Source organism: Chiloscyllium plagiosum, chromosome 30, assembly GCF_004010195.1.
Source record: "Chiloscyllium plagiosum isolate BGI_BamShark_2017 chromosome 30, ASM401019v2, whole genome shotgun sequence".
NCBI lineage: Eukaryota > Metazoa > Chordata > Chondrichthyes > Orectolobiformes > Hemiscylliidae > Chiloscyllium > Chiloscyllium plagiosum.
Window position 1 is genome coordinate 19,591,323 of NC_057739.1, and position 25,159 is coordinate 19,616,481.

General features: G+C 39.0%; 1 protein-coding gene across 3 annotated transcripts in view; it reads right to left on the reverse strand.

Annotated features, from left to right (window-relative positions):
* LOC122564773 (arrestin domain-containing protein 1-like) overlaps positions 1-24,675 on the reverse strand; it is a 59,234-nt gene extending 34,559 nt beyond the window's left edge. The window contains exons 1-2 of one of the 3 annotated variants that reach the window (XM_043719983.1): positions 24,479-24,675; positions 8,362-8,472 (exon numbers count right to left, since the gene is read on the reverse strand). In XM_043719983.1, the coding sequence (XP_043575918.1) occupies positions 8,362-8,472; positions 24,479-24,596 (229 nt within the window). In that variant the 5' untranslated portion in view covers positions 24,597-24,675. Of the gene's footprint in view, positions 1-8,361; positions 8,473-9,652; positions 9,846-24,107; positions 24,178-24,478 lie in introns of those variants that run through there. The other 2 variants (XM_043719984.1, XM_043719985.1) reach the window with 2 other exon arrangements.
* Between the last annotated feature and the right edge of the window lie 484 nt (positions 24,676-25,159).

The window sequence follows — 25,159 nt, forward strand, 5'->3', positions numbered from 1 at the left end:
CCTTATGTATGCCTCCTTCTTCCTCTTTACCAGACATTCAACCTCTCTCGTCAACCAAGGCTCCCTCACACGACCATTTCTTTCCTGCCTGATAGGTACATACATATCATGGACACGTCGTATCTGCTCTTTGAAAAAGTTTCACATTTCCACCACATCCTTCCCTGACAGCCTATGCTCCCAACGTATGCTCCTCAAATCCTGCCTTACAGCATCGTAATTTCCCTTCCCCCAATTATAAAATCTACCTTGTTGTGCGCACCTATCTCTCTCCATAACCAAGGTGAAAGTCACAGAATTGTGGTCACTATCACCAAAATGTTCACCCACTAACAAGTCCACCACTTGTCCCGGTTCATTACCGAGTGCCAAATCCAATATGGCCTCCCCTCTGGTTGGACAATCTACATACTGCGTTAGAAAAGCTTCCTGGGCACACTGCACAAACACCGCCCCATCCAATCTACTTGGTCTAAAGAGCTTCCAATCAATATTTGGGAAGTTGAAATCGCCCATGACTATTACCCTGTGGCTTCGTCACCTTTCGAAAATCTGTTTCCCAATCTGTTTCTCCACATCTCTGCTGCTATTGGGGGGCCTCTAGTAAACACCCAACAAGGTGACTGCACCTTTCCTATTTCTGACTTCATCCCATACTACCTCCAAAGGCAGATCCCCCTTGAACTGCCTTTCTGCAGCCGTTATACCATTTCTAATTAGCAACGCCACCCCCCCTCCTTTTTTACCACCCTCCCTAATCTTACTGAAACATCTGTAACCAGGAACCTCCAACAACCATTCCTGTCCCTCTTCTATCCACGTTTCCGTGATGGCCCCTACCTTATCCCTGTAACCCAGCATTTCCCCTGACTAATCTACCTAGCCTGCACATCTGTAGACACTATGGGCTATTTCGCAATAGCTAATCCACCTATCATGCACATCTTTGTACCGTGGGAGGAAACTAGAAGACCAGGGGAAACGCTCGCAGACAAGGATGTGTAAACTCCACACAGTCAATTGCCTGAGGCTGGAATTGAACCAAGGTCCCCTGGAGCTGAGACAGCAGTACTAACCACGATGCCAGCATGCCTCCCCATCTTGTTCATAGCTTCAGACTGTTCAGCTACCTGGGAACCAATCACACATGTTGACAGTCAGAAGACTTTGGCCATCGATAACAGGTCACTAGTTCACAGACCAATCAGCTACTTACTGAACTTCTAATTGTACACACCCTTGGTTCCAGTTCATCTGTATCTTTTGTTACTACTGTTTGAACCAGCAGCTGCATAAACGGTAGTTACTATAAATGTCAAATTACTTGCTTTTAAAAATATGCTTTAATGCTGCAGCAATTCTTAGTTTTATACAAAATTTGCCCCACTTCAATCAAAAATACAGAAAAAACATCTTTAATGTCTTTAAAACAACTCCAATTTTTTGAACTAGACCTCGATAAACAAAAATTGTGTTTAGTTGCTTCCATTTAAAACTTGCGAAAAAAGTATACTTTTAAACTGCAGCCCTGTTGCAACTTCTTCACCAACACCTCTCTCAAGCTATACTTTCCAAAGACTCCTTTCATTTAATATCACTGATGGAGTAGCATTGTTTACCTTTTTTTAAGACCAGTTCATACATTCAAATCAAACATCAAGAACTGCAACAACCCTTGCCATTTCACATCCTCAGAAGAGTTGCTTGTGCTCAGTGCAGTCCAGTAAGAAAGCAACATGAATCACCTGCTTGGACACTATTCCCACACTTCATAGCATCAGTTCCTGAACGGCTTTGATGGACAAGGGATGTAATTTAAACTTGGTTCATTGATGGCTGGTCAGCATGGACAGATTGGACCGAAGGGTCTGTTTCCATGCTGAACATCTCTATTACTATGGCATGGAAAAAAAACAGTTCATCTGCAACTGCAATAGATATCCAAGATTTAGATTATTTCCTTTTGTTGAGCACAATGATGTATAAAGTGAAAGCAGGAAGATATGTTTTTGGCCAGGCCAAATTTGAGCATCACCTTGACCAATGCAGGGAAAAGCCACAGGAATAATTCCTGGTATTAGTGAATAGATTTATAAAACTTGAATGATTTAAGCTTTTCAGTGTTTGAAGGCATCTGTGAGGTAATTTTAAAGAGCTATGAGGCATAGTAGATTACAATATGTAGAAAGGTAAATCTAGAAAATTACTCTGAATGAAGTTTTAAGATTAAAACAAAGATTTAGCTGAAACTGTTAAATACATATTTAAGATTGTTATCAGGAGCTTCTCTGCACAGAACAGTTGATAATTATTCATCCAATAAATTCCAAGTAAGTGAAAACTTTGGAATAAATTATTTTTCAGGTAGGGTGAAAGGCATCAGTGGACCAGGGAGGAAAAGGAACAACAGTAAAGTTAAAATAATCTACCACTTGCTACAAATTATGAACATAAATGTCTTCATTTCTCTCCTATAACATAGTCTATGTATGGTCTGATGAGTCTGCAGTTTGAGATCTTGGAGATGCTCTGAAGCATTGAAGAAAATGAAATACTGTCCCAAAAACCATTTTTAAAAATCCAAACTACAGATCAATTATCTGAAGGTCTGTACATGAGTAAAACTGCAAGACCTTTTCAGAAGAATGTTAACAGTGTCACCAAGTGTATTAAACGTCATGTCAAAATCCTACTGAAATAGTTCTCGCAAAAATACTGAATAATTTGGTAAAAGCACTGAAAAGCTTTCAAAAGACATTGAACAAAGTTTGACTGAGGCATATAATGGTGAGTAGATAATAATTATCAAATATCCAATTGGAATTCCAACCAGCGTACGGTCACCTGGAGGAGAAAGGACTTATTGATGGGTCACCAACTATATATTCCCTTCCACATTACATAACACCTTGATTTGGAATCATATTGCAATTCCTTTACTGACGCTGGATCAAGATCCTGAAAATTCAACAAAATATTACTGTGGATGCACCTACACTAGGACAGCAATGGTTCAAGATGACTGTTCACAGTCACCTTTGGAATGAAAATTAGGAATGAGCAACATCACATCAGACAAGTAGATTAAAAAGACGGGAAAGTGACAACTATCAGTTGATAAACGATAAGGTCATTCTTTGAAGAATTCAGGTCTGCTCTACACACTACTTTTCGTTTCTGTGATAGAAATATTTGCAGCTGTTTTCCATGAAGTGCCCAAGTACGAGGAAAGCGTCTATATGCAAAAGTATCTGCACTAATTAAGAAACCAGACTGGAGAGAGAAATGATTTTAAAAGATGACAAAGGGAAGGTTCTACATGCTGTGGCAGGATATACGTAAACAATGAGAATGCTGCTTATTATTATTAGCAGCAAAAAAATAAGAAATTGATGGCAAAAAACACAATGAGCTCCCATATCATTAAAATGCAATCCAAGGAAAACAAACAGCTAGATTTTAATTTGGAAGAGGAAGGGGTCAATGATTTGCCATTTTATCTTTGGGAATCAGAACTCACTTATGAACACAGCCCCTCAGAAGATTCAAAACACTTCGGTAATATCACAATAAAAGAGGATTGAATAGAGATGTCAGAGCAAATGAGCACTCTGATTTACCTTGTTTTCACAGCACATTTTTCATCTTTCTTAGTGCCTTATTTTATCAATTATTTTGACACAAAATTCACAATTAGATTTCGCATAACCTTCAAAATGCGCCTTCAGCTTATAATTTCATAAATGGACACTGTGCTATTAACTTAAGAGTTTTTTCAAATGAGTGTGACAAAAAAAGGATAAAGCATAACCATTAAATGAACTGTTCTGATTGTTCACTGTAACAAATAATAACAAAGGACTAACTCTAGTTTCAGGATAAACAGACTAATTAACTTTCTCATGCAAACAAATTTCTTTATTACCAGAACATTTCAGATAATTATTCTCTCAAGATCTGATAGTGAAGGTAAGCAACTACCATCAAGAATTAAATCAATTGTTTGATATCAAAATCGATTTCCAGGAAAGGATTCCTACCTCCTCCTAATTTGACTGCCAATATGAGTTACAGAAAAATGGTCAGAGTCTGGAAAATCCTGACTCATTAAACATTAGCATAATTAAAACAATGCCGTACGAGACACTAAGTTTGGTACATTTATTCATGGTTTGCATCATCCAGAATGAATATCACTGAAAAATATCTTCTTGAAGCTTTTTGTGCTTCATTCATCAGTACATATGTAAGATTAACTTGGTTCAGGAGATCAGACTGCAGAATCAATTTGAAGGACATCAAGAAAGTAGGGAAAAGTCGCCACTATTGGGAATGATCTATAGGCCCCTGAATAATAACAATGGTGTAGGAAAAATATAGTCATCAATTAGTCAGAATATAAACAATGGCACAGAATAACTTAGAGGTTATTATGGACAAATAAATTAGAACACAGAGGAAGCTAGCCAGAATTGTAAAAACAGATAACAAGAATTTGTATCAGTTTTTAACAAAAACGTGCAAATCAAGTGAGGGTTGGTCCTCGAGAGCGAGTGTGAAAAGGTAATAGGTAAAAAAAATGGCAGAGAAAGTAAGTAAGTTTTGTTTGTCTTAACTAGATTGATAGGAATATGGAATTTGTAATAAGAACAGATCAGCTACAATGTTATTGAACAGTAGTGCAGCTTGAGAGCCTGAATAACCTACTTCCGCAGAGGTGCTCATGTGTTCTTATCTTGAAAACCACGACAGGAAATCATTAACTTGTTGCCATTGGCAATCAATTGCCAATGAGTAACATTTCACCCAGAAAATTCCACATTACTAGTCACGAGTTTTTTTTTAAGGTCCTTGTGCGTCTAAGAACTCAATGCAAGAGCCATATCTCTGATCAACATTTGGCAGGTGTTTCTGGGAGATGGAATTGGTCTTTGGCCTTGAGATTGTTAGCATTCATTTCCCACACTTCTGTTGGGCATTCTCAAACATTGTGTCCCTTCACACAGGAGTTTCCTCCAAGTTAGTTTCTTCTGAACGAGGTCTCCCACGTGTTGACATCTATGTTGCATTTCTTATGAAAGCTTTCAGGGAATCTTTGAAATGCTTCCTTTATCCTCTGCTCATTTGAGTACCTTCCTTGTGCTGGGTGGAGAAGATTTCCTTTAGTAGTCAGAACTCAAGGATCCCAAGCATGTGGTTGACCCAGCAGAGTTGGTTAAATCATTAACTAGGCCAACATGAACAGTGGTAGAGTTGAAAAGTAACTAGATGAGGTATAATTAATTCCATCTCCCTCATCCTGCTAAACCACCCAGCCAAACATTTCACTATATCTTGAACTACCTAATATTTCTCATACTTTTTACTGCCAATACACTACCTAGGTTATTCACAATATTCCTTAAGCACAAAATTTCAGATTATCCAAAAAAAGTGTCAATTTGGGTAAGGTCAAAGAAACAAATGGTGATGTGGAATATTACTACTATAGCAACACAAGGAAATTAAGCACAACAGATTGCCAAACTTTCCCACATTACTCTCTATATTCATGATATTTTTCTAGACACAATCAGGTGAAGAATTTATTATGTGTAATTAACTGCCATAGTAGCATGTTAAATCACAGTAACAACTCAATCTACAAAAAACTTCGAATCTAAGAGTGGAACCCTGTCTTAAAACTGCATTCAAGACGTCAATCTGCTCAAATTGATTGCTGAATTCATTATTAGAAAAAAAATACGGCATATAGAATGTCATAGCCTTAATAATTTAAAATAATTAATTTCCATATTATACACTCATTGTTTTTAGTTTCTGTTGCTCTGCTGAGGAAAAGCAGAGCAGAGGGGCTAAGTAAAGAACTATGGGAAGAACAGTTCTCAAAAAGAGTAGTAACCTTATATTTGTAAACGTTCTAGAGGCCAGCTGTAATGGTCACATGATCAAATTGACTGCTGTTACCCTTCAGGGGCACGGCAAGTGTTTGATGACCCACATATAATTGTAAAGGACTATTCTGTGATTGAAATACATTCAATTTACAGCTGCAAATAGAAAGAAAATGACTTGCATTTAAAAACACATTTTTCAAACATGGCAAACTGCTTTAGATACAATGAATAGCTCTGAAGTACAAAGAAAGTTATTTGAGTCAGGGACTCACAAAGATCAACAATGAACGCAGGTCTGGCAGGCTTTTTTATGCCATTGGTTGAAGAAAGAATAAAGACAGAACACTCCTATTCATCTTTAAGCAGCTCATGCCCGCACCAGTCAAATACATCATACATTGTTTTGTAGAAAAATCTGTTATCAGCAAAATGTTTGGATGGAAGAAAAAGAATGAAGTGGCAACCTATTTTTTTGCCAGCACTTGTTGAGCTTACATTTTTACACAAAGGCATCTGTGACCTAGTTCTTTGAATTTACACAAAGAGAAACAGCTACTTTGAATCAGCAGCAAAATTCTCAGCTATGTCTTTCAGCTTACCAGTGGGATGATGTAGTTAGATTTATTCTTGTAAAAAAAATGAAGCCATTCAAAATGCAGAAAACCCACAATTCTAAATTTAGACTATACATGATATGTGCATGTGTCAAGATCATTTCTGAACAAGTATAACCAAGGCATCTTATAATTACATCTTTCTCCAAGGAGTTTTCAAAGTGTTTCTTTCCAGCTGCTGACAATTGCAGTTCTCCCAACAAAAACAGGGGCTACTCCAAATAGGTAACAATGATTTCATGCTTCTTGCTCTACAATAAAATTACTCTTATCTCAAACAGTACACAATCCAGTAACTTGAAAAACTGATGAGTCAATAATTAGAGTTCTTTTACTAGAAGCTGCCAGTTGTGGACAGGAAATGGCAATATGAACTCTATAATTAAGCATGTGTTCCTTCATTTACAAAATCAGTTGGTACAGGTCAATTATGATGCACATCTTATAGGGTTCTTAAAGACTCAGATGAACATTGTGACATAAGCAAATGCAAGTTATCGGACAGATATTCAAAACAAACTAGGTAAAAGATGCAAATAGAAAATGCTAGTAGCATTCATCAGGTAAAGCTGCAGTAAACAGGAACAGAGTTACAGTGCTTCAAACCACTAATTCCCCCATCAAAACATTAACCTGAAATATTGACAACTTTTTTTATCCACAATGTTGCCTGATCTACTGAGTATTTGTGGCATTTTGTCCATATTCCAGTTCTACAGAATTTTTCATTTTCATAAACTAAACAGGAAAATGTGCAGTCTTACAAGTATATTTCTTAATGAGATTCAAGTTGTATCTTCAGGAAGCAAAGGACCAGGGTAATTTGCTGGACTAGAACGTCAAAACTCAAGCTTGAATTCCATGGAATTTGAATTAAATTGAAAAGTCCGCAATCAAAAGTCTAATGATGACTGAATCAATTAACATTAAGAACATATCCTCCTTTAGGCTAGTGCCAAAATTGGGAGAGCTGCATCACAGGCTAGTTCTTCAGTGTCACTAGTTCAAGATCTTCAAACTCTTCACTGAACATCGTTGTCATAGAGTCAGACTTTTACACAAGCCCTTCATCCCATCATGTCCGCAACAGTCATCAACCACCGAACTAGCCTTGTCCTGTTTTCCATTTAGGCCACTGCCTTTGAGAGTGTACCTACACCAAATGTACTGCAGCAGGTCAAGCAAGCAAGTCATCCCTATCTTCCAAAAGGTAACCATGGATGGACAAATGTTGACCCAGCAAGTATCACTCACATCCCATGAATGAATATAACCTTCCCTTGTAACATATGAAAACTTTAAAGAACTGAAAGATATACAAAGAATGCACCTGTCAATTCTAGAGAAGATGATTGTGTAGCATTCTAAATTCAGTACATACACTTAATTTTGAAAACAGATTTTAATTCTTGCAATTATTTATCCCAAATATTTTGAAATACTGGCATTCAAGTTTGCATCTCATAATATCTAATTTTTTTCATCCCAATTCTTAATGAAGGTGGACGTTAAAGTAAATACATACTTAACATTCTTAAGTAACTGAAAAACATTAATTGTACTGGGTTAATATGTGGCTTCACTGAACACTGCTCAAACAATTTGGAATATTAAAAAGCCAAAGATGATTGAAATTTTGGTATAAATCAATTCCCCATTAAATTTTCAGCAATGAATAAAACAATTATGTCAGGTTATGCAGAGATCCCATAGTATCAGAATAATATGAACTAGTATTGTTAGATGTTCAATCATACACAAATCAATAGCATAAACATGCTGTATGTCACCGTAAATGCTGAAAACACAATTTCAAATGTTTTACTGCAAACTAAGCAGGTACTTCTTACCTTTCTCTGCAACAACAAGTGTGCTACTGAAATACTGCTCCTCCATCTGCCAAGCTGTGTCATTTGCTTTGTTGGTAACACCACATGACCCAATGCAATTCACTTTTAAAGCTAGCAAGGAGAAAAAAAACACGAGAATTGGTAAGTCAAAGTAGTAGCTAGACCTAGGGAATGACAGAATACAAACTGAATTAAACAGGAGAAAGTAACCTCATTGAAAAATAAAATCATATTGCTGGTGTTAGATTTGCTACTGTCAGCTACTGATCCAAAAGTGTTAAAGCATGTGTACTTCAGAACTCCAACTCCAGAAGCATTCACACAAGCAAAAAAAACAAAAACCTTGCTGCATGCTGCCAATTTCTCTTGGACAACAAATACAAAAGACTTCTTGACTCCTTTATCCTCCAATTCTCGTACAACAAACTTTGTCTCAAACTGGTTGCCTGGACAGCAAAGTCACAAAACTTGTCTTTATATTATAGTTTTAACATGACATCAGCAGGAAGGGTGGCTGGTTTACTCAATGTTAACAGCGCAGGAGGCAGCATTTTGGCCAGAGTCCATGCGAATTCTCTTATGAGCAAGCCAGTCCAAGTCTCTTGCTTTATCATCCCTTGAAATCATTGATCAACTCTGCTACTCTCTAATCTCATAGATAAACCCTTATCTTGCCTTCTCCAGAAATGGATGCAGTATTCCAACTGAGACCAAGTAAGAATGAAAAACAACAAACTTAATCAGCAGCTTACACACCTTCAATAGATTTTTTCTGAAGTCTAAATTGCAGAGATTCTGCAGGACATATTTAGGGACAAATTTGCAAATTAGGCTGCAAGTTCACTGCCTGACCATCACATGACCAGTCTGGAAGACTGAGACAGCCTGAGATAACTGCTTAATAAAACTGTAATACTGAGTAATATCAGTAGTAGTGATCCTAATTAAGGGAGCACAAATGTCAATTTGTCTTCAAAAACTTCTATAGATATAACCATTAACCACTAATTTGTTCAATTACAATTCTCATGGCTTTTGCAGTATGCAGAGAACACAGGTGCACTGAAGAAATGCATCTAAACTGAATTGGGTAATAGAAATTATACGAATTGCGGAAAATATACACCAAGATTATTTTAGAAATTTCAACATCAAATTACTAGTTTTCAAAATAAGTATTAAATCATACAGTCTCACTAATGTTCCTTGCATTCCTTTCTCATGATTCAAAAAAACTGAAGCAATTGTATTATTGACAATAGAAGAGATGGCCTAAATAATTAATACTTGCAGATTCTGGAAATACTTTAATTGTTGCAATGTGTAGCTGTGACAAAGCGATGTATTGAAGAGATGGTAATCCTTCCTGTAAACAAGTGACGTACTGTTGGCCTCTTCTGCTCTGCACAGAGCACCTCCTGGATTAAGTATGTGATTTCCCTGTTTCCTTGGATGCCCTGTAAAAGTTACCCAGGGTTTCCACCTCACCTTAACCAAGCTGCAGGGAAACTAAATCGTGGATGTCTGGATTTACAATATTGGTTTTTAGAAGGGTAAAGAAATTCACCAGAATCTAAGAATTACAAATGTTCAAATTGTCCATCAGAAATAACTCATTTGTGCAAAATAAATCTTTGTTTTGAACATGCATTTGTTTTCCCATTTACTGGCTATACACAATAAAAAAGCAACTCTTAACAAGAACTGCCTTGAAACACTGACGAGCTTTCAACATTTTTTTTTATAAAACTGCTCCCAACTTTTTACCAAGTAGAGCTTTAGTTCACCTTAAATACATTAAGGTCTCCACTTTGCAGCAGCGCCAGGGAGAACTAAAAGGGCATATTTGTGATACCAAAGTTGCCAATTTCCACTACATGGTAAGTGTTATTACGAACAGGATAAGAACCTGTTTAAATGAATAGATGGGAGAAATGAAGGAGATCTCAGACTTCACAACCTTCCAAAGTTGTGGCTTATAACTACACTGCAGAATTCTGGAACAAGTCCCTAGTCGCAGGTGTCCTTTCAACTCAAGCCTGGGTTCAAATCCACCTCAGACTGCTGTGATAGGAAACAATTTCTCCTCCTCCCAGTGCTGCAAGTGAAAGGAGTTTGGACAACTCTGACTCCATTTTTGTGGGTTTTGTACATAATTTATGAGCAACAATTTGAAAGACCACCAGACTAACTAGTGAGAGAAAATTAGAAGTCACAAACTCAATAGATAGTTATTGAATAAGCATGCTAAAAACTGGCACATGGACAGTACATTGTTTATTAAAGATGTAGCACTATGCTTAATTTCCATTTCTTCTTTTGAAGTACAGTGGTTCTTATTCCCCTATAAGTACAAAACTAAATTCAGAATACCCTAAAGCATACGTGACAAAGCTTGCTGTACAACTATCGTCCTGCAATTTTGGATCCCCTCACTATCAAAATAATATCTTAATTTTGGAACTTCGGCAATTTGGTTTCTTGAACTGAACGCTACAGACCAAAACATAAGGGTACATTGGATCTCTCAGAAGACTCAAAGTCCCTTAACAGGCAAACGAGCAGAAAATCAAACTCAAATAGAAATACAAAGATATAAAATATTTACAGGACTATTTAAATTTGAAAAAAATTATGTTGCTAGTTCTTTTGTTGGAGTAAATATCAGGTGGCACAGTGGTATAGTGGTTAGCACTGCTGCCTCTCAGCACCAGAGACCCAGATTCAATTCCCACCTCGGGCAACTGTGTGTGGAGTTTGCACATTCTCCCCATGTCTGCTTGGGTTTCCTCTGGGTGCTCCAGTTTCCTCCCACAGTCACAAAGATGTACAGGTTAGGTGAATTGGTCATGCTAAAATTGCCTGTAATGGGTCTGGGTGGGTTGCTCTTCGGAGGGTCGGTGTGGACTCGTTGGGCTGAAGGGCCTGTTTCCACACTAAGTAAGTAATCTAATCTAAAAAATCTCTACTTACCTGCATTGTTAATATCGCTCTAAAGAAATTTAAACTGTCAGTTTTTAAAAAAAGATTATAGAAGATTGATAGAAATACTGTAATGTCTGGTTATTATTTCATTTGAAACAGATTTAGCAAACTGTCCTAGACGTTTGAAACTTTTGAATTCGGAATGCAACATACAACATTAAATAACAAAATTTACAGTTAAAACCTAACAAGCAAACTGGGGTAAATAACATACACCTATGACATGAAAAGAAAGTATTAATTCACAATTTAAATTGAAGCCCATTTTCATTCCAGCAACTACACTAGGTCTGCAAAATGCTTTGTTCTATTGATACAAAAATTGGGAATTTTTATTAAATGACTCTTGTTTGCCAGGATGATCAGAGAATGGTTGGAAAATATTGCAAATTCAACTTAATGTAAACCTCAGCTTTGGGCAGCTGTAATGCCAGCAATTTTCCTTTAAATGGTCTGTTAAAGCAATGACTAGTAATAACTAAAGCAAAAACAAAAATGTCACTGCACTGCAAAGATAATAAATGTGCAGGTCATGTAAGAAATCAAGATTTTCACTCATCTCTTACACAAGTTATCACAGAGATAATTTAACTGCTATGCTTCGCAACCTGAAGGGACTAGATAATGTTGACTATGACAAGCTATTTCACATAGTCCAGAACAATGTACCAGAGTACAAAGTCTCTGCTTAAAATGACAGCGAGCTTGATTTTCTAGATAGGTTAATCTAAAGAGACAAGAGATGGTGGAATAAGCATTGAATTGGCTATATGCAAATGGAATGTATTTTTGTCACAAAGTAGTATTTTGGTACTCAATGAATGAGTAATTTGAGATGTGAGACATGTATAGGGGTCTCATGCTTGACAGAGACAGTAACTTTGACCAAAGGTTCCCAAAGTTCACCATCTATCATTGGAGTTTTGCTTGTATCACATCTGAACCCGTTATTGACTATTTGAGGTTTTGATTTTCTGCTTGTTTACCTGTCAAATGGACTTTGGATCTCTCAGAAGACTCAGTGCACCCTTATGTTTTGGTCAGTTCAAGAAACCATTTTGTTGAAGTTCCGAAATTAAGATACTGTTTTGATAGTAAGAGGATTCAAAATCTCAGGACAATATTTTTTACAGCAAGCACTGTTGCATATGCTTTTTAGTATCATGAATTTTGGCTTGTACATATAGGGGAATAGGAACCACTTATGGCACAGTGGCTTAGTGGTTAGCATTGCTGCCTCACACCACCAGGGACCGGGTTCGATTCCGGCCTTGGGTGAATACGTGGAGCTTGCACATTCTCAGTGTCTGCAAGGGTTTCCTCTGGGTGTTCTGGTTCCCCCTCACAATCCAAAGATGTCAGGTTAGGTGAACTGGCCATGTTAAATTGTCCACAGTGCTCAGGGATGTATAGGTTAAGTGCATTAGTCAGGGGAAATGTAGGGTAATGGGTCTGGGTGGGATACGCTTTGGAGGAGCGGTGCGGACTTGTTGGGCCAAAGGGCTTTGTATCTTTGTATTTCTATTTGAGTTTGATTTTCCACACTGTACGAATTCTAATTGACTTTTGTGATTTATCAACTTAGTTCAAGCAGCAGGAAGTTAAAAGGCAAACGTGAGAGGCTGCGGTCTTTTATTGGTCTACCAAATCTTTCATATCTAGTAAAATCAAGCAGCCAAACATTTGAGTCATTCTAATGCAGTGAAAGAATCATGAAACAACAACTTAGCTAGAGTTTGTCAAGTCACAAGGGAAAGAAATTATGTATCCCTGGTCATTGACCATAACAATCCCCTTGATTTGAATCAGGCTACAGATGGCTCTGCAAGGACTCAAGTCAAGAGTAGCTGCACTGTGACTTTCTTCAATTCCTTTCCCAAAGTAATTTCTAGTTTACACTTGGTACATTCTTGCACTTTATGGAACAGAGGAATGGAGTGTTTAATTTTTACTACAGTTCCTTGACAAGGAAGGAAAAGCAAATATTGAAATACTAGAAATAAATGTAGACAGAGGTTGTTCCCTCCAGCTTACACAGGGCAGGGTCTCAAGACAAAAAGCTGATCGGTTAGGAACAAGATGTGCGGAAATTTCTTCACCCAGTGTGGCTCAGTGGTTAGCTCTGCTGCCTTAGTGCCAAGGGCCTGGGTTCGATTATACTCTCAGGCAACTGTCTGCGTGGAGTTTTCACATGCCGGCGTGGGTTTCCTCCAGGTGCTCCAGTTTCCTCCCACAGCCCAAAGATGTGCAGGTTAGGTGGACTGGCCAGGCTAAATTGTCCTGTGGTGTGTAGGTCAGGTGTATAAGCCATGGGAAATGCAGGGTTTAGGTGGGATGCTTTTCAGATGGTCCATATGGACTCGATGGGTAAATGGCCTGCTTCCACACCAGGGATTCAATTAAAAGATTGTGAATGTTTGGAATGCTCGATCCCAGATAGTTATGCAAGTGTTACCTTTGAATATTTTTAAGGCTGAAACAGACAGGCAGCATATCCAGGTCTACAGATCACAGACACTGTGGTCAAAGATCAGTCATGATCGCCCAGAATAGCAGAGGAGGTTCAAGGGGCAGCATGGTCTACATTTGTTCTAATATTTTTATACAGGCAAACTCTGGGCTGAAAACTAATTCCATTCTTTAGTATGCTCGCAAGTCAATTTGCACACATGTTGGTGTACAATGTAGGGCCAAGTAAAACAGCCATTAGTACAAGAAAATGTTTATACATCATCTTTTAAATGAATATTGATACACCCCTGTATCGGTCAGCATAAGTACAAACATTCAAAAGTAGCATGCTCATAAACCTTCTGTGTAACAAACAATTGAGAATGTGGGATCTCTGCACCCATTGGTCATGGAAAGTTTTTAAATGTACCACTGTGTTCACTATGGGGTTGTATCAGTTGCTCCCTGAATGTATTGACACACTGAAAATTGGGTGAGTAGCTGTAATTTTGTAAAAGCAAAATACTAAATTAGAATTTAAAATACGAGATGCTCAATTAGCCATTCATTTACTATGTTTTGCCTGGACTGATATATTCAAAGCACCAGACATTTATTATTAATGAATCATGCCACCTGAATGAAGCTCTGGTTTAAGACAGCAAAACCTAACAATCAAGTCTATGTTTAAGCCTGCTCCATTCCCAGTTGTTGAACATGGGAAAGCACCTCGTCTCCAAGTGGAATTTGCCAAAATCTTTATGCTAAAAAAACTAGTATATCTGCAAAATTCAAATGCGTGCAATGAGAGGGTGGTTTGGGGAGGAGGGTGAGAACAGTGTAATGCAAGAGTCAAATAACACAGAATGGGCGCAAGGTTAGGGAAGGTTAAATACGTAGAGTGGGGTCAAAGAATTTGCTGGTTTCATTTTAAGATGGAGAATTTAGTTTATGGTGGAACAGTTTGAATAGAGGTCACTTTTCAAAATATAGTAAATGAATGATTAAATGAGCATCTGGTGTACTCAAGTTTCAGTTTAGTACCTGGCTATTTCATATACAAAACTACAACTACATATAGTAGGGCGGGAGGAAATGGGGGTGGAAGTGGGAAGATCAAGTGGGCAATAAGGGAAAAGAGGAGGAAGAGAAGAGGCTGGGGAAGAGAGAAATATAATGTCAAAGGCAAATAACTCATTGGATGCAAGGTTAGGGACAATCAAATAGGTAGATTGGTTTAAAGAATTTACTGGTTACATTTTAAGGTAGGGAACTTCGTTTTGGATTGAAGAGTTTGAGCAGAGGTCTCTTTTCAACATGCCTATTGTTCTGTTGTGAACAACAAAACTCCATTGTATCTGTTTCGGTTCAAAACGGTCATGCGTTGCATATCACACGGAAAGCAAAATAATTCATATAATACTCAACACCATAAAATTCGCACATTCACACCAGTTAACCTTCTTAAGTAATGACCTTCTGTCAATTATAGGCAAATGGACAAGCATTCAATGAGCACTTTAGGATTTTCAGTTTGAGCAGACTTACATCATTATTTGTTAGCTACTTTAGGTGGCAATGCAAAAAGACAGCAATTGAAAAGCAAACAACTACTAATAAAGAAAGTTTAAAAAGTAACTCTCCAAACTTGCTCTGATAAGTTACATAGTACTTCTTTTAATCCTAAAGAGGAGAAGTTTATTTGATACACAAACTGAGTGGGCTGATCATTTGTTCCATTATGTTTGAATGAAAAAGTAAGGGTCAGCAGAGGAAATTGTTCCATGAGTTTCAACAACTTTTCCTATTGAAGGAAACACCATGTGCTTGGATATTATTAAAAGAGTAAACAGAGTATTTTGGAAAAGTATTAACAGAATCATTTAATTTTAATTACCTTATTCAAACTCTTAAGCAAAAGACAACTGCACAGCCTACAAAGTTGCTACCAGTAATTCCCATCAGACTGAAAACATTTTAAGAATTAACTGCATAAAAGTTTCTATAATGGATAAGGTGAAACACTTCATTTGGAAATGGTGTATTTTAAGCAAATATGAATCGGGGCAGAAGTAGGCCATCTGGCCCCTATAGCCTGCTCTGTTATTCATGGTTTATCTGATTGTGGCCTCGAGTCCACATTCCTGCATACCTCATAACCCTTAATTCCCTTGCTAGTTAAAAATCTACCCACCTCTACCATAAGTATATTCAATAACAGTCTGCTCTTTTCTCAGAGCAGAGTATCAAGGATTCACAACTCTCAAAAAAAGTCCTCATTTCCATCTTAACTGAGAACCCCCTTATCTTAAAACTCTGCCTCCTGGTTTTACTCTGTCCCACAAGGGGAAACATTCTTGCAGCAGCACCCTGTCAAGTCCCCTCAGGATCCTTTTTCTATTCTTCTAAATTCCCTGTGCACCTTTCCTTAAGGCAAATTCCCATCCCAGCTATCAGTCAAGTGAAACTTTTCTGATAAGTTTGATTTATTTAATCCTTTCTTAATTAAGGACAGTAAAACAGTATTCCACATAAAGCTGTACTAACCTTGTGTTTAACTTATAACATCCCTGCTTTTACTTAAATTTCCCTAGAAACTATCATTCCGCTTGCCTTTAATTTGTTGTACCTGCATACTTTCATTCTGTAGATGGTTACATGAATCAAAATTACCCTGTACCTCAGAGTTCTCCACTTAAATAATATGCTCTTAGATTCTTCCTGCCTAAAAAGGAAGAGTTCATATTTTCCCACATTACACATCTGCCAAATCTTGGGCCTTTTTTAACCCATGACTCTTTGCAGGCATATGTTCTCTTCAAAACGTATTCTCCTTTATCTCTATTCTCATCAAGTTTAGCAGTCACAAAAATATTGTACAAAAATTGGCTACCATGTGGCACATGACTTGTTACATCATGCTAGCTGATAATTTCCCATTTACACTTATCCTTTGTTTCATATTAGCCAATCCATTATCCATGTTACTGCATTACCTTCATACACTCTGACATTACACTTTGTCAACAGCTTCTAGAAATCTAAGTGCAGTACATTGGTGGTGCCTCGATCTACAATGTCCATTTCCTGAAATAACTAACAAATTAGTCAAAAGAGATTTCTGGTGGTGGGCACGTTGTTGGAGGGAATCCTGAGAGACAGGATGTACATGTATTTGGAAAGGCAAGGACTGATTAGTGATAGTCAATATGGCTTTGTGCATGGGAAATCATGTCTCACGAACTTGATTGAGTTTTTTGAAGTTACAAAAAGGATTGATGAGGGCAGAGCGGTAGATGTGATCTATATGGACAAGGTTTCCCATGGGAGACTGATTAGCAAGGTTAGATCTCAGAATACAGGGAGAACTAGCCATTTGGATATAGAATTGGCTCAAAGGTAGAAGACAGAGGGTGGTGGTGGTGGAGGGTTGTTTTTCAGACTGGAGGCCTGTGACCAGTGGAGTGCCACAAGGATCGATGCTGGGTCCTCTACTTTTTATCATTTACATAAATGATTTGGATGCGAGCATAAGAGGTACAGTTAGTAAGTTTGCAGATGACACCAAAATTGGAGGTGCAGTGGACAGCGAAGAGGGTTACCTCAGATTACAACAGCATCTGGACCAGATGGGCCAATGGGCTGAGAAGTGGCAGATGGAGTTTAATTCAGATAAATGCAAGATGCTGCATTTTGGGAAAGCAAATCTTAGCAGGACTTTTACACTTAATGGTAAGATCCTAGGGAGTGTTGCTGGACAAAGAGACCTTGGAGTGCAGTTCATAGCTCCTTGAAAGTGAAGTCGCAGGTAGATAGGATAGTGAAGGAGGCGTTTGGTATGCTTTCCTCTATTGGTCAGAGTATTGAGTACAGGAGTTGGGATGTTGCGGCTGTACAGGACATTGGTTAGCCCACTGTTGGAATATTGCATGCAATTCTGCTCTCCTTCCTATCGGAAAGATGTTGTGAAACTTGAAAGGGTTCAGAAAAGATTTACCCCACACAAAGCCACGTTGACAATCCCTAATCAGTCCTTGCCATTTCAAATACATGAGCTGAAAACGTGTTGCTGGAAAAGCGCAGCAGGTCAGACAGCATCCAAGGAGCAGGAGAATCGACGTTTCGGGCATGAGCCCTTCAGGAATTTCAAATGCATGTTTGGGATTAATAAGACTATGCCTTTTGTGTGCTTAAGGAATGCATTTGTGTTATTATAACAATTTGCTTTATTTTATCCTATTTAATGAACTATTTTAGTGTTAAAACAAAATCTGCAGCATTGTATAGTTATGTTTCAGTGCGAGACTACTTTGTTACAGCAGGGTGTTAGAAAATCCTAGTGCAAACAGGCAAAGTTAACATGGTTTAGAGTCATAGAGATGTGTACAGCATGGAAACAGACCCTTCGGACCAACCCGTCCATGCCGACCAGATATCCGAACCCAATCTAGTCCCACCTGCCAGCACTTGGCCCATATCCCTCCAAACTCTTCCTATTCATATACCCATCCAAATGCCTCTTAAATGTTGCAATTGTACCAGCCTCCACCACTTCCTCTGGCAGCTCATTCCATACCCGTACCACCCTCAGTGAAAAAGTTGCCCCTTAGGTCTCTTTCATATCTTTCTCCTCTCGCCCTAAACCTATGCCCTCTAGTTCTGGACTCGCCGACCCCAGCGAAAAGACTTTGTTTATTTCTCCATCCATTCCCCTCATTATTTTTATAAACCTCTATAAGGTCACCCCTCAGCCTCCACTCCAAGGAAAACAGCCCCAGCCCTTTGATATCGACAAAGGGTCAGTTAGACTCAAAATGTCAGCTCTTTTCTCTCCTTACAGCTGCTGCCAGATCTGCTGAGATTTTCCAGCATTTTCTCTTTTGGTATCGCACTAACTTAACTGAATTATTTGAAGAGGTGATAAAGATTAATAAAGGCACATGAGTAGATATTATCAAACACTTTGCTGAAACACACGTAGACAAAGTTTTGCATGGTCGACCGAGTACTATGGTTACATCACATGGAATCTGGGGGAGTTAGCCAATTGGATATAAAATTAGCTTGAAGGTAGAGACAGAGGGTGGTGGCAGAGGGTTGCTCTTTGGACTGGAAGCCTGTGACTAGTGGCGTGCCAAGGATCAGTGCTGGGTCCACTGCTTTGTCATTTATAGAAATGATTTGGATATAAATATACGAGACATGGTTAATAAGTTTGCAGATGACACCAAAATTGGTGTAGTGGACAGTAAAAAAAAATTAGCTCAAAGTACAATGGTATCTTGATCAGATGGGTCAATGGGCCAAGGAGTGGCAGATGGAGGTTAATTTAGATAAATGTGAGGTGTTGTACTTTGGGAAGGCCAAATCAGGGAAGGACCTTTACACTTATTGGTCGGGCCTTGGGGAGCATTTCTAAACAAAGAGATCTAGAAGTGCAGGTGCATAGTTCCTTGAAATTGGAGTCACAGGTAGACAGGGTGGAATAGGCAGAATTTTGTACACTTGCCTTCATTGGTCAGAACATTGAGTATAGGAGTTGGGACATCATGTTGCAGCTGCATAGGACATTGGTGAGTCTACTTTTAGAATACAGCATACAATTCTGGTCACCCTTCTTTAGAAAGGATATTATTAAACTTGATCTGGCACAGAAAACATTGACAATGCTGTTGCCGGATGAAGGATGAGAGTTATAGGGAGAGGCTGAATATGCTGGGGAATTTTTGTTTCCCTAGAGCATCTGGGGCTGAGGGGTTACCTTACAGAGATGTATACAATCATGAGAGGCATGGAGTGAATGGTCGGGTGGACAGCCAAGGTCTTTTTCCTAGGGTGGGGAAAGTCCAAAACTAGAGGGTATAGGTTTAAGTTGAGAGGGAAAAGATTTAGAAAGGACAAGAAGGGTAACTTTTTCATGCAGAGGGTGATGAATGTATGGAATGAGATGCCAGAAGTTGTAGTGAAGGCAGGGTACAGTTACAAATTTAAAAGGCATCTGGATAGGTACATTAATAAGGATTTAGACAGATAAGAGCCAAATGCTAGCAAATGGGACTGGGTCAAATTGGGATGTCTGGTCAGTGTGGACAAGTTGGACCAAAGGGTCTGTTTCTGTCCTGTATGATTAAGATCCTGTCACAAAAAAAATTCTTTTCTGCCCATCTTTATTTCAAGGTAGCCTTGAGATCCAGGTCTCTGTTTTTGCATTCTTATAGTATGTTTCTGTAATAGCAATCAGGTCATACACATTTATTTCTATTTGCGCTGTCAACTCATCTGTTATAAATGTCAAATGCATTGATATATAGAGTCAATAGTTCGGTCTTTCTACTACCTCTTAAAACTCTAACTCTATCCACTTTTAGATGTGTACACTACAAACAGGTGACTCTCAGCACTACACTGTCCATCTCCCTGACATAGCCAAGGTGCAACTCAAACATGCCTTTTTGAGTGTAAGACTCAACTACTCCAAAGTCTGCTGACTGCTCTCCATAACCTTCAGATCACCAGAAACTCTGATATCGATCCTGTCTACACCAAATTACAATCATCAATTTCCTTCTTTTGCAAACATATTCAACGCCACCAGTTTAAAGCTTAATGCATGTTTTAAACGCATTTAATGGTTCATCTTCCCGAAGAGAGAATTCCAAACTGCTTCACCAAATTACAACCCTAAAAAGTTTTATTTATGACTTTGGCATCTTAACTCTATGTATGTGGCCCTTGGAAGTGGTGCTTTTGAGAAAGTCTGTAGCCTTAAAACTTGTCTTTAAATATTTAAATTAAAATGAAATGCTGAATTGTAGAACACATTTACTGCACTAGAAAATAGACAGGAAGGCTCAGAAAAAGGAGGGCACTTAAAGAATGCAAAAGATAGGGACACCTGGGCTCACCAAGTGATAACAGGATGCTGTAAGACAATTAAGAACATTTGCCTTAGCATCAGTGAATGTGTGTGAACGGGACACCAAGTGATAACATTCACAGCCGTTCCCTGTGAAATTAATGAGTGTTTGATTCTGACCCGGAAATGAAACTCGGTACTATCAAAAACTTTATAATTAACGGTCAGATGCTGCCAATTATAATGGATTCTTATTAGCCTTTGCAAGTGGGGCAGACAGAGAGAAAAAAAATCTTTGCTGTTACAAAACCCTGACCTGAGAATTCAGGAGCGGGAGAATTTTAGTGCTGAGGCGGTTGAAGCCAGTAGAAAATTAACACTCAATGTTTATCTGCTATGGATTGAATTTAATTGCATTTTGGGACTTTGATGATATTGAATAGCCACTACCAGGTTATTAAATACAAACACTAAAAGGTAATATTGATGAAGCCTTAGCTTACTTGCTGTTCCTGCAGACCACTCTACAGACCTTACAGACTGCCCCACTGTCAATGAGAACTAATCATATCTTATGTCTTATTTGAATTTGAATAAAACTTGAAAAGACGACATGTTTAATGAGTCTAATTAATCATTTTAAATACTACCTTGCAGTGACATTTCAGCCTCAGGTATAGAATGGTTCTGTGCTTAAGATAAAAAGCAGGAATCTGCTCCCAGCTTATTGAAGAGATTCTGACACAATCTGTCAAGAAGCCATTTTATGGTCAAAAGTTTGCCCTCCTTGCGAAGAAGCCATTTCGTAAAACAATGTTATCAGATATGCGAGCTGTGCAAGGTTACCTTATGAAATTTCCCACTGGTACTTCTTTATAGGAACTTATCTCACCAGCAGACACCTAACCTGGCTGGATTTCTTTTTCCCACCTAATGGATAGCTCAAGGCCTGTAGGAGTGATCAGTCAAGTGCACACAAACCTGTCAATTAACTTTTCTTCTTTATGAATTATTGTCTTTCACTGTTATCTGTCTTATTAAGAACATGCAATAATTTGTGTAAACTTTTGTAAAAAGGAAGCCACTTCGTATCAGTACATCGGAGTTGCCTGCTGGGGCACTTGAAGAGCTGGTACTCTACTCTACTAGGTTATTAGAACTTAGTTTAGCTTATAGGTGTCAGTGTCATGTTTTAACATTGATGCTATTAGTGAATAAAGGGGACGACTAAAATTAAACTAAACTATCTGTAAGAGGTTTTTATTACATACTTCCAAAGAGTACAATCTCCGGGACGAACCGAGAGAGGCTTTACAGGTCTGAGTCCACAAGGGATTCCCTGGGCCGTCTCAAATCTGTACCATAACACTTTCAGACACTAAGACACTCACTCCTGAACTGCCTCATTGAGACTCCATTTATTCTCTCCTTCCCCACATTGAAACTTTCATCCACAAACTACTGGTCACATTTTCTATAATCTCCTTTGACAGCTCAACAATCATCTTTCTCCTACACCATGTTTGTGAAACACCATGGAACTTTATTTTACATAGGGGATGTGATATTGAAGCAAGTTGTGCTTGGGTACCATTGCCCTCAGGCTGAACGGAACAGGTAATTCTGACCAACAACCCCATTAAAGAATGAGCATAACTGCGCACCAGATGGAGTTTTATGTGGGAAAGGACCTAAAAAATAGGAATCAAAGTATTGTCTCAATGGAAAGAAGCTAGAAACTGTGAATAAGTACAGAAATTAAGGAAGTCCAGTGCAGTAATCACAAAGTTTGTGGACAAGTCCAAAAAAGCCTTAAAGATGAACGGAATGCTGACTTTTGTTCCAAAGGACGTGGAATTTATGTCAAGTTGTTAAACCCCATTTGGAGTTCCACACTCAAGACAGCTCAAAGGATACATGGAAATAAAGAACGCAAATTAGAAGACAAGTTATATAGATTATGCCTGTGCTCTCCAAAGCTAACAAGGGGGATCTGACCAAAGACTTTCAGCTGACGTAGAGATGTGATTGGGTTAGGGAACGTAGGGGTATAACAATCAGGCTGATGCAAGATGTACTTCTTCACACAAAGGAAACCTACCCTTTCCAACCCCAAAAAGCCTGAGAATAGCTCAACTGAAAATTTTAAAACCAAAGCGGATAGATTTTGTTAGGCAAAGATATTGTAGTCTCAGAGCCAAGATGTAGTTAAAGTACAGATTTACTAAGAATTAACTGAGGTCGTTGTCATTCAACAGGGTGAATGTTGACTTAGGAACTACACAAGACAGATAAGGTTATTCCCTCACAGTGTAAAGACTATAAATAACAAATAAAAAAGCTCACTAATTAAATAAGCGGGCACCCTATGAGTGTTTAAGCAATCATTTGCACAAACCAAATCACAGCAATTTATTTTAATCCCCAAATTCACTTTTAACAGTTTGCCACAGTGACTGTGAAGGAAAAAAAGCTTGGTCTCTAATCAGGTTATACATCCTAATTCAGAGTCTATTTCCTGCAGCCCTCAGCCTGCAACCAAGTGTTCCAAACTTAACAGGGCTTTCAGAATCCCACCAGCTTCACCTCAGCAAGGCAGAATAAGAACCTCATTTTAAACTCCCTTCCTAAGTCTCCAAATGCCATAAAAAACACTGTACTGACTACCCTTAACTCACCGCCTAACTCTTTACTTTATGGCGAGTGACCATTTTCCTTTCGTAATTGCTTCTGCAGGTGCTTCTTACATACGAGTTACTAAACAAAAATTATTCACTGCACAGGGCAAGTATGACTTCACCAAACCATTTTAATTCACGTAACATGTGAAATATTAAGCTGTGCCCAAATTACCATGTCTAACCAGTCTCAACATAATTAAATACAAAATTCAATAATCCTTGCATTATTTTAAAAAAACATTTGAAATCCTACATGTCCACTTAACTAACTCAAAATCAGATATAGATTTCAACTACATTAATATATTTTGACATGTGTTAACAGTTGAATCTTGGTACTCAAGTATCAAACATATCAAACTTTTCTCTTGCTGTTTATCTGATAAAAGCCCTGCACTGGATTACTCATAACCCATTATCACCATTTGTTAAACTCTACACACTGCATCATCTTATTTCCAGTCAGTAAGCGATTATTTTCCAATAAGTAACTGCTATTAGACAAGCCTATGACATTCATATTTTGGATACCAATAGTCCCGCGTCAAAAACAAAATTACATTACGGTTTAGGCATATTAAATGTACAGCTTCGATGTGTCAGTCCTCCGTTAGAATTTAAGAACAATCATACAACAAACATTACCAAGTGATTACTCTTAGTTGAAACGATGTAAAAGCTGGCTCTGAGAAGTACATAATTAATCCCTCTTAATACTTCCAAAAGCTTTAGACCACCGCAAATGAATCCTGACAGTTTCTCTTCAACCTTACCTTAACCCGACAAATAGAAAACAACCCTCAAGGCACCTCTCCAGGTTCGGGTTTCTGCATTTCCTCCTCGGACTTGAACGCTTTAAAAGCTTTGTGCCTTTTAACTCCCTGGCGGATTAAGTGCTGCAGTTTCTGCTCTCTCTCTCGCTCCCTCCCACTTGCCACCTGTAAAGCCCTCACTGTCACAGAGGACTCCAGTCCCTCCAACTTCCCTGGAGGGAACCTGCCTGACCCGGCAGCGGCGGCGGCAGCAGCTGCTCAGCGCGCGGACCCAACCGTCGCCTCCCGGGCTCAACTGAAAGTTGCAACACCCCCCCCCCTCAACCATCCCTGCTCACTCCTCGACTCGCTACCGGGGCGGGCGGACCGACCTTTGAAGTTGAGATGCGCGGACAGCTTGACCCTCACTTCGCCGGTGACGAACTCGCCGGGGCTGTAGACCACTTTGTTGTCCTTCAAGACGACGCTCAACTCCTGAACTTTCCCCATACTCCGAGACGCGAAGCTCGAGCCGCCGCCGGACTGAACCGGAAACCCAGCGCGCGACCGGCCGCGCGACACCCACAACGTCACGGGTCCGGTCCGGCCCCGCCCCGCGACGTCAACAAACCCCACCCCCTCGCCGCCGGCCAGGAAAGGCCGCCCATCGACCGCACCGCGCACGCGCGCTGTCAACCCCCCCTCCGCCCATGTGCCTGACGTGTATCAAGTAATGTATCAAATCGTGACAAACCTATGAATAACAGATAAGGCTCAATCATACGGTATTCTGCTGTTCTGAGGAAGGGTCACTGCACTCGAAACGTTACTCTGTTTTCTGTTTTTTTAAAAATCACACAACACCAGATTACAGTCCAACAGGTTTATTTGAAAGTACAGTTGAAACTTTATTGCTGGAACAGCACAGCAGGTCAGGCAGCATCCAGGGAACATGAGATTCGACGTTTCGGGCACAGGCCCTTCAGGAATGAGCAAAGATTGTTCAGCAGGAGAAGATAAAAGGTAGGGAGGAGGGACTTGGAGGAGGGGCGTTGCAAATGTGATAGGTGGAA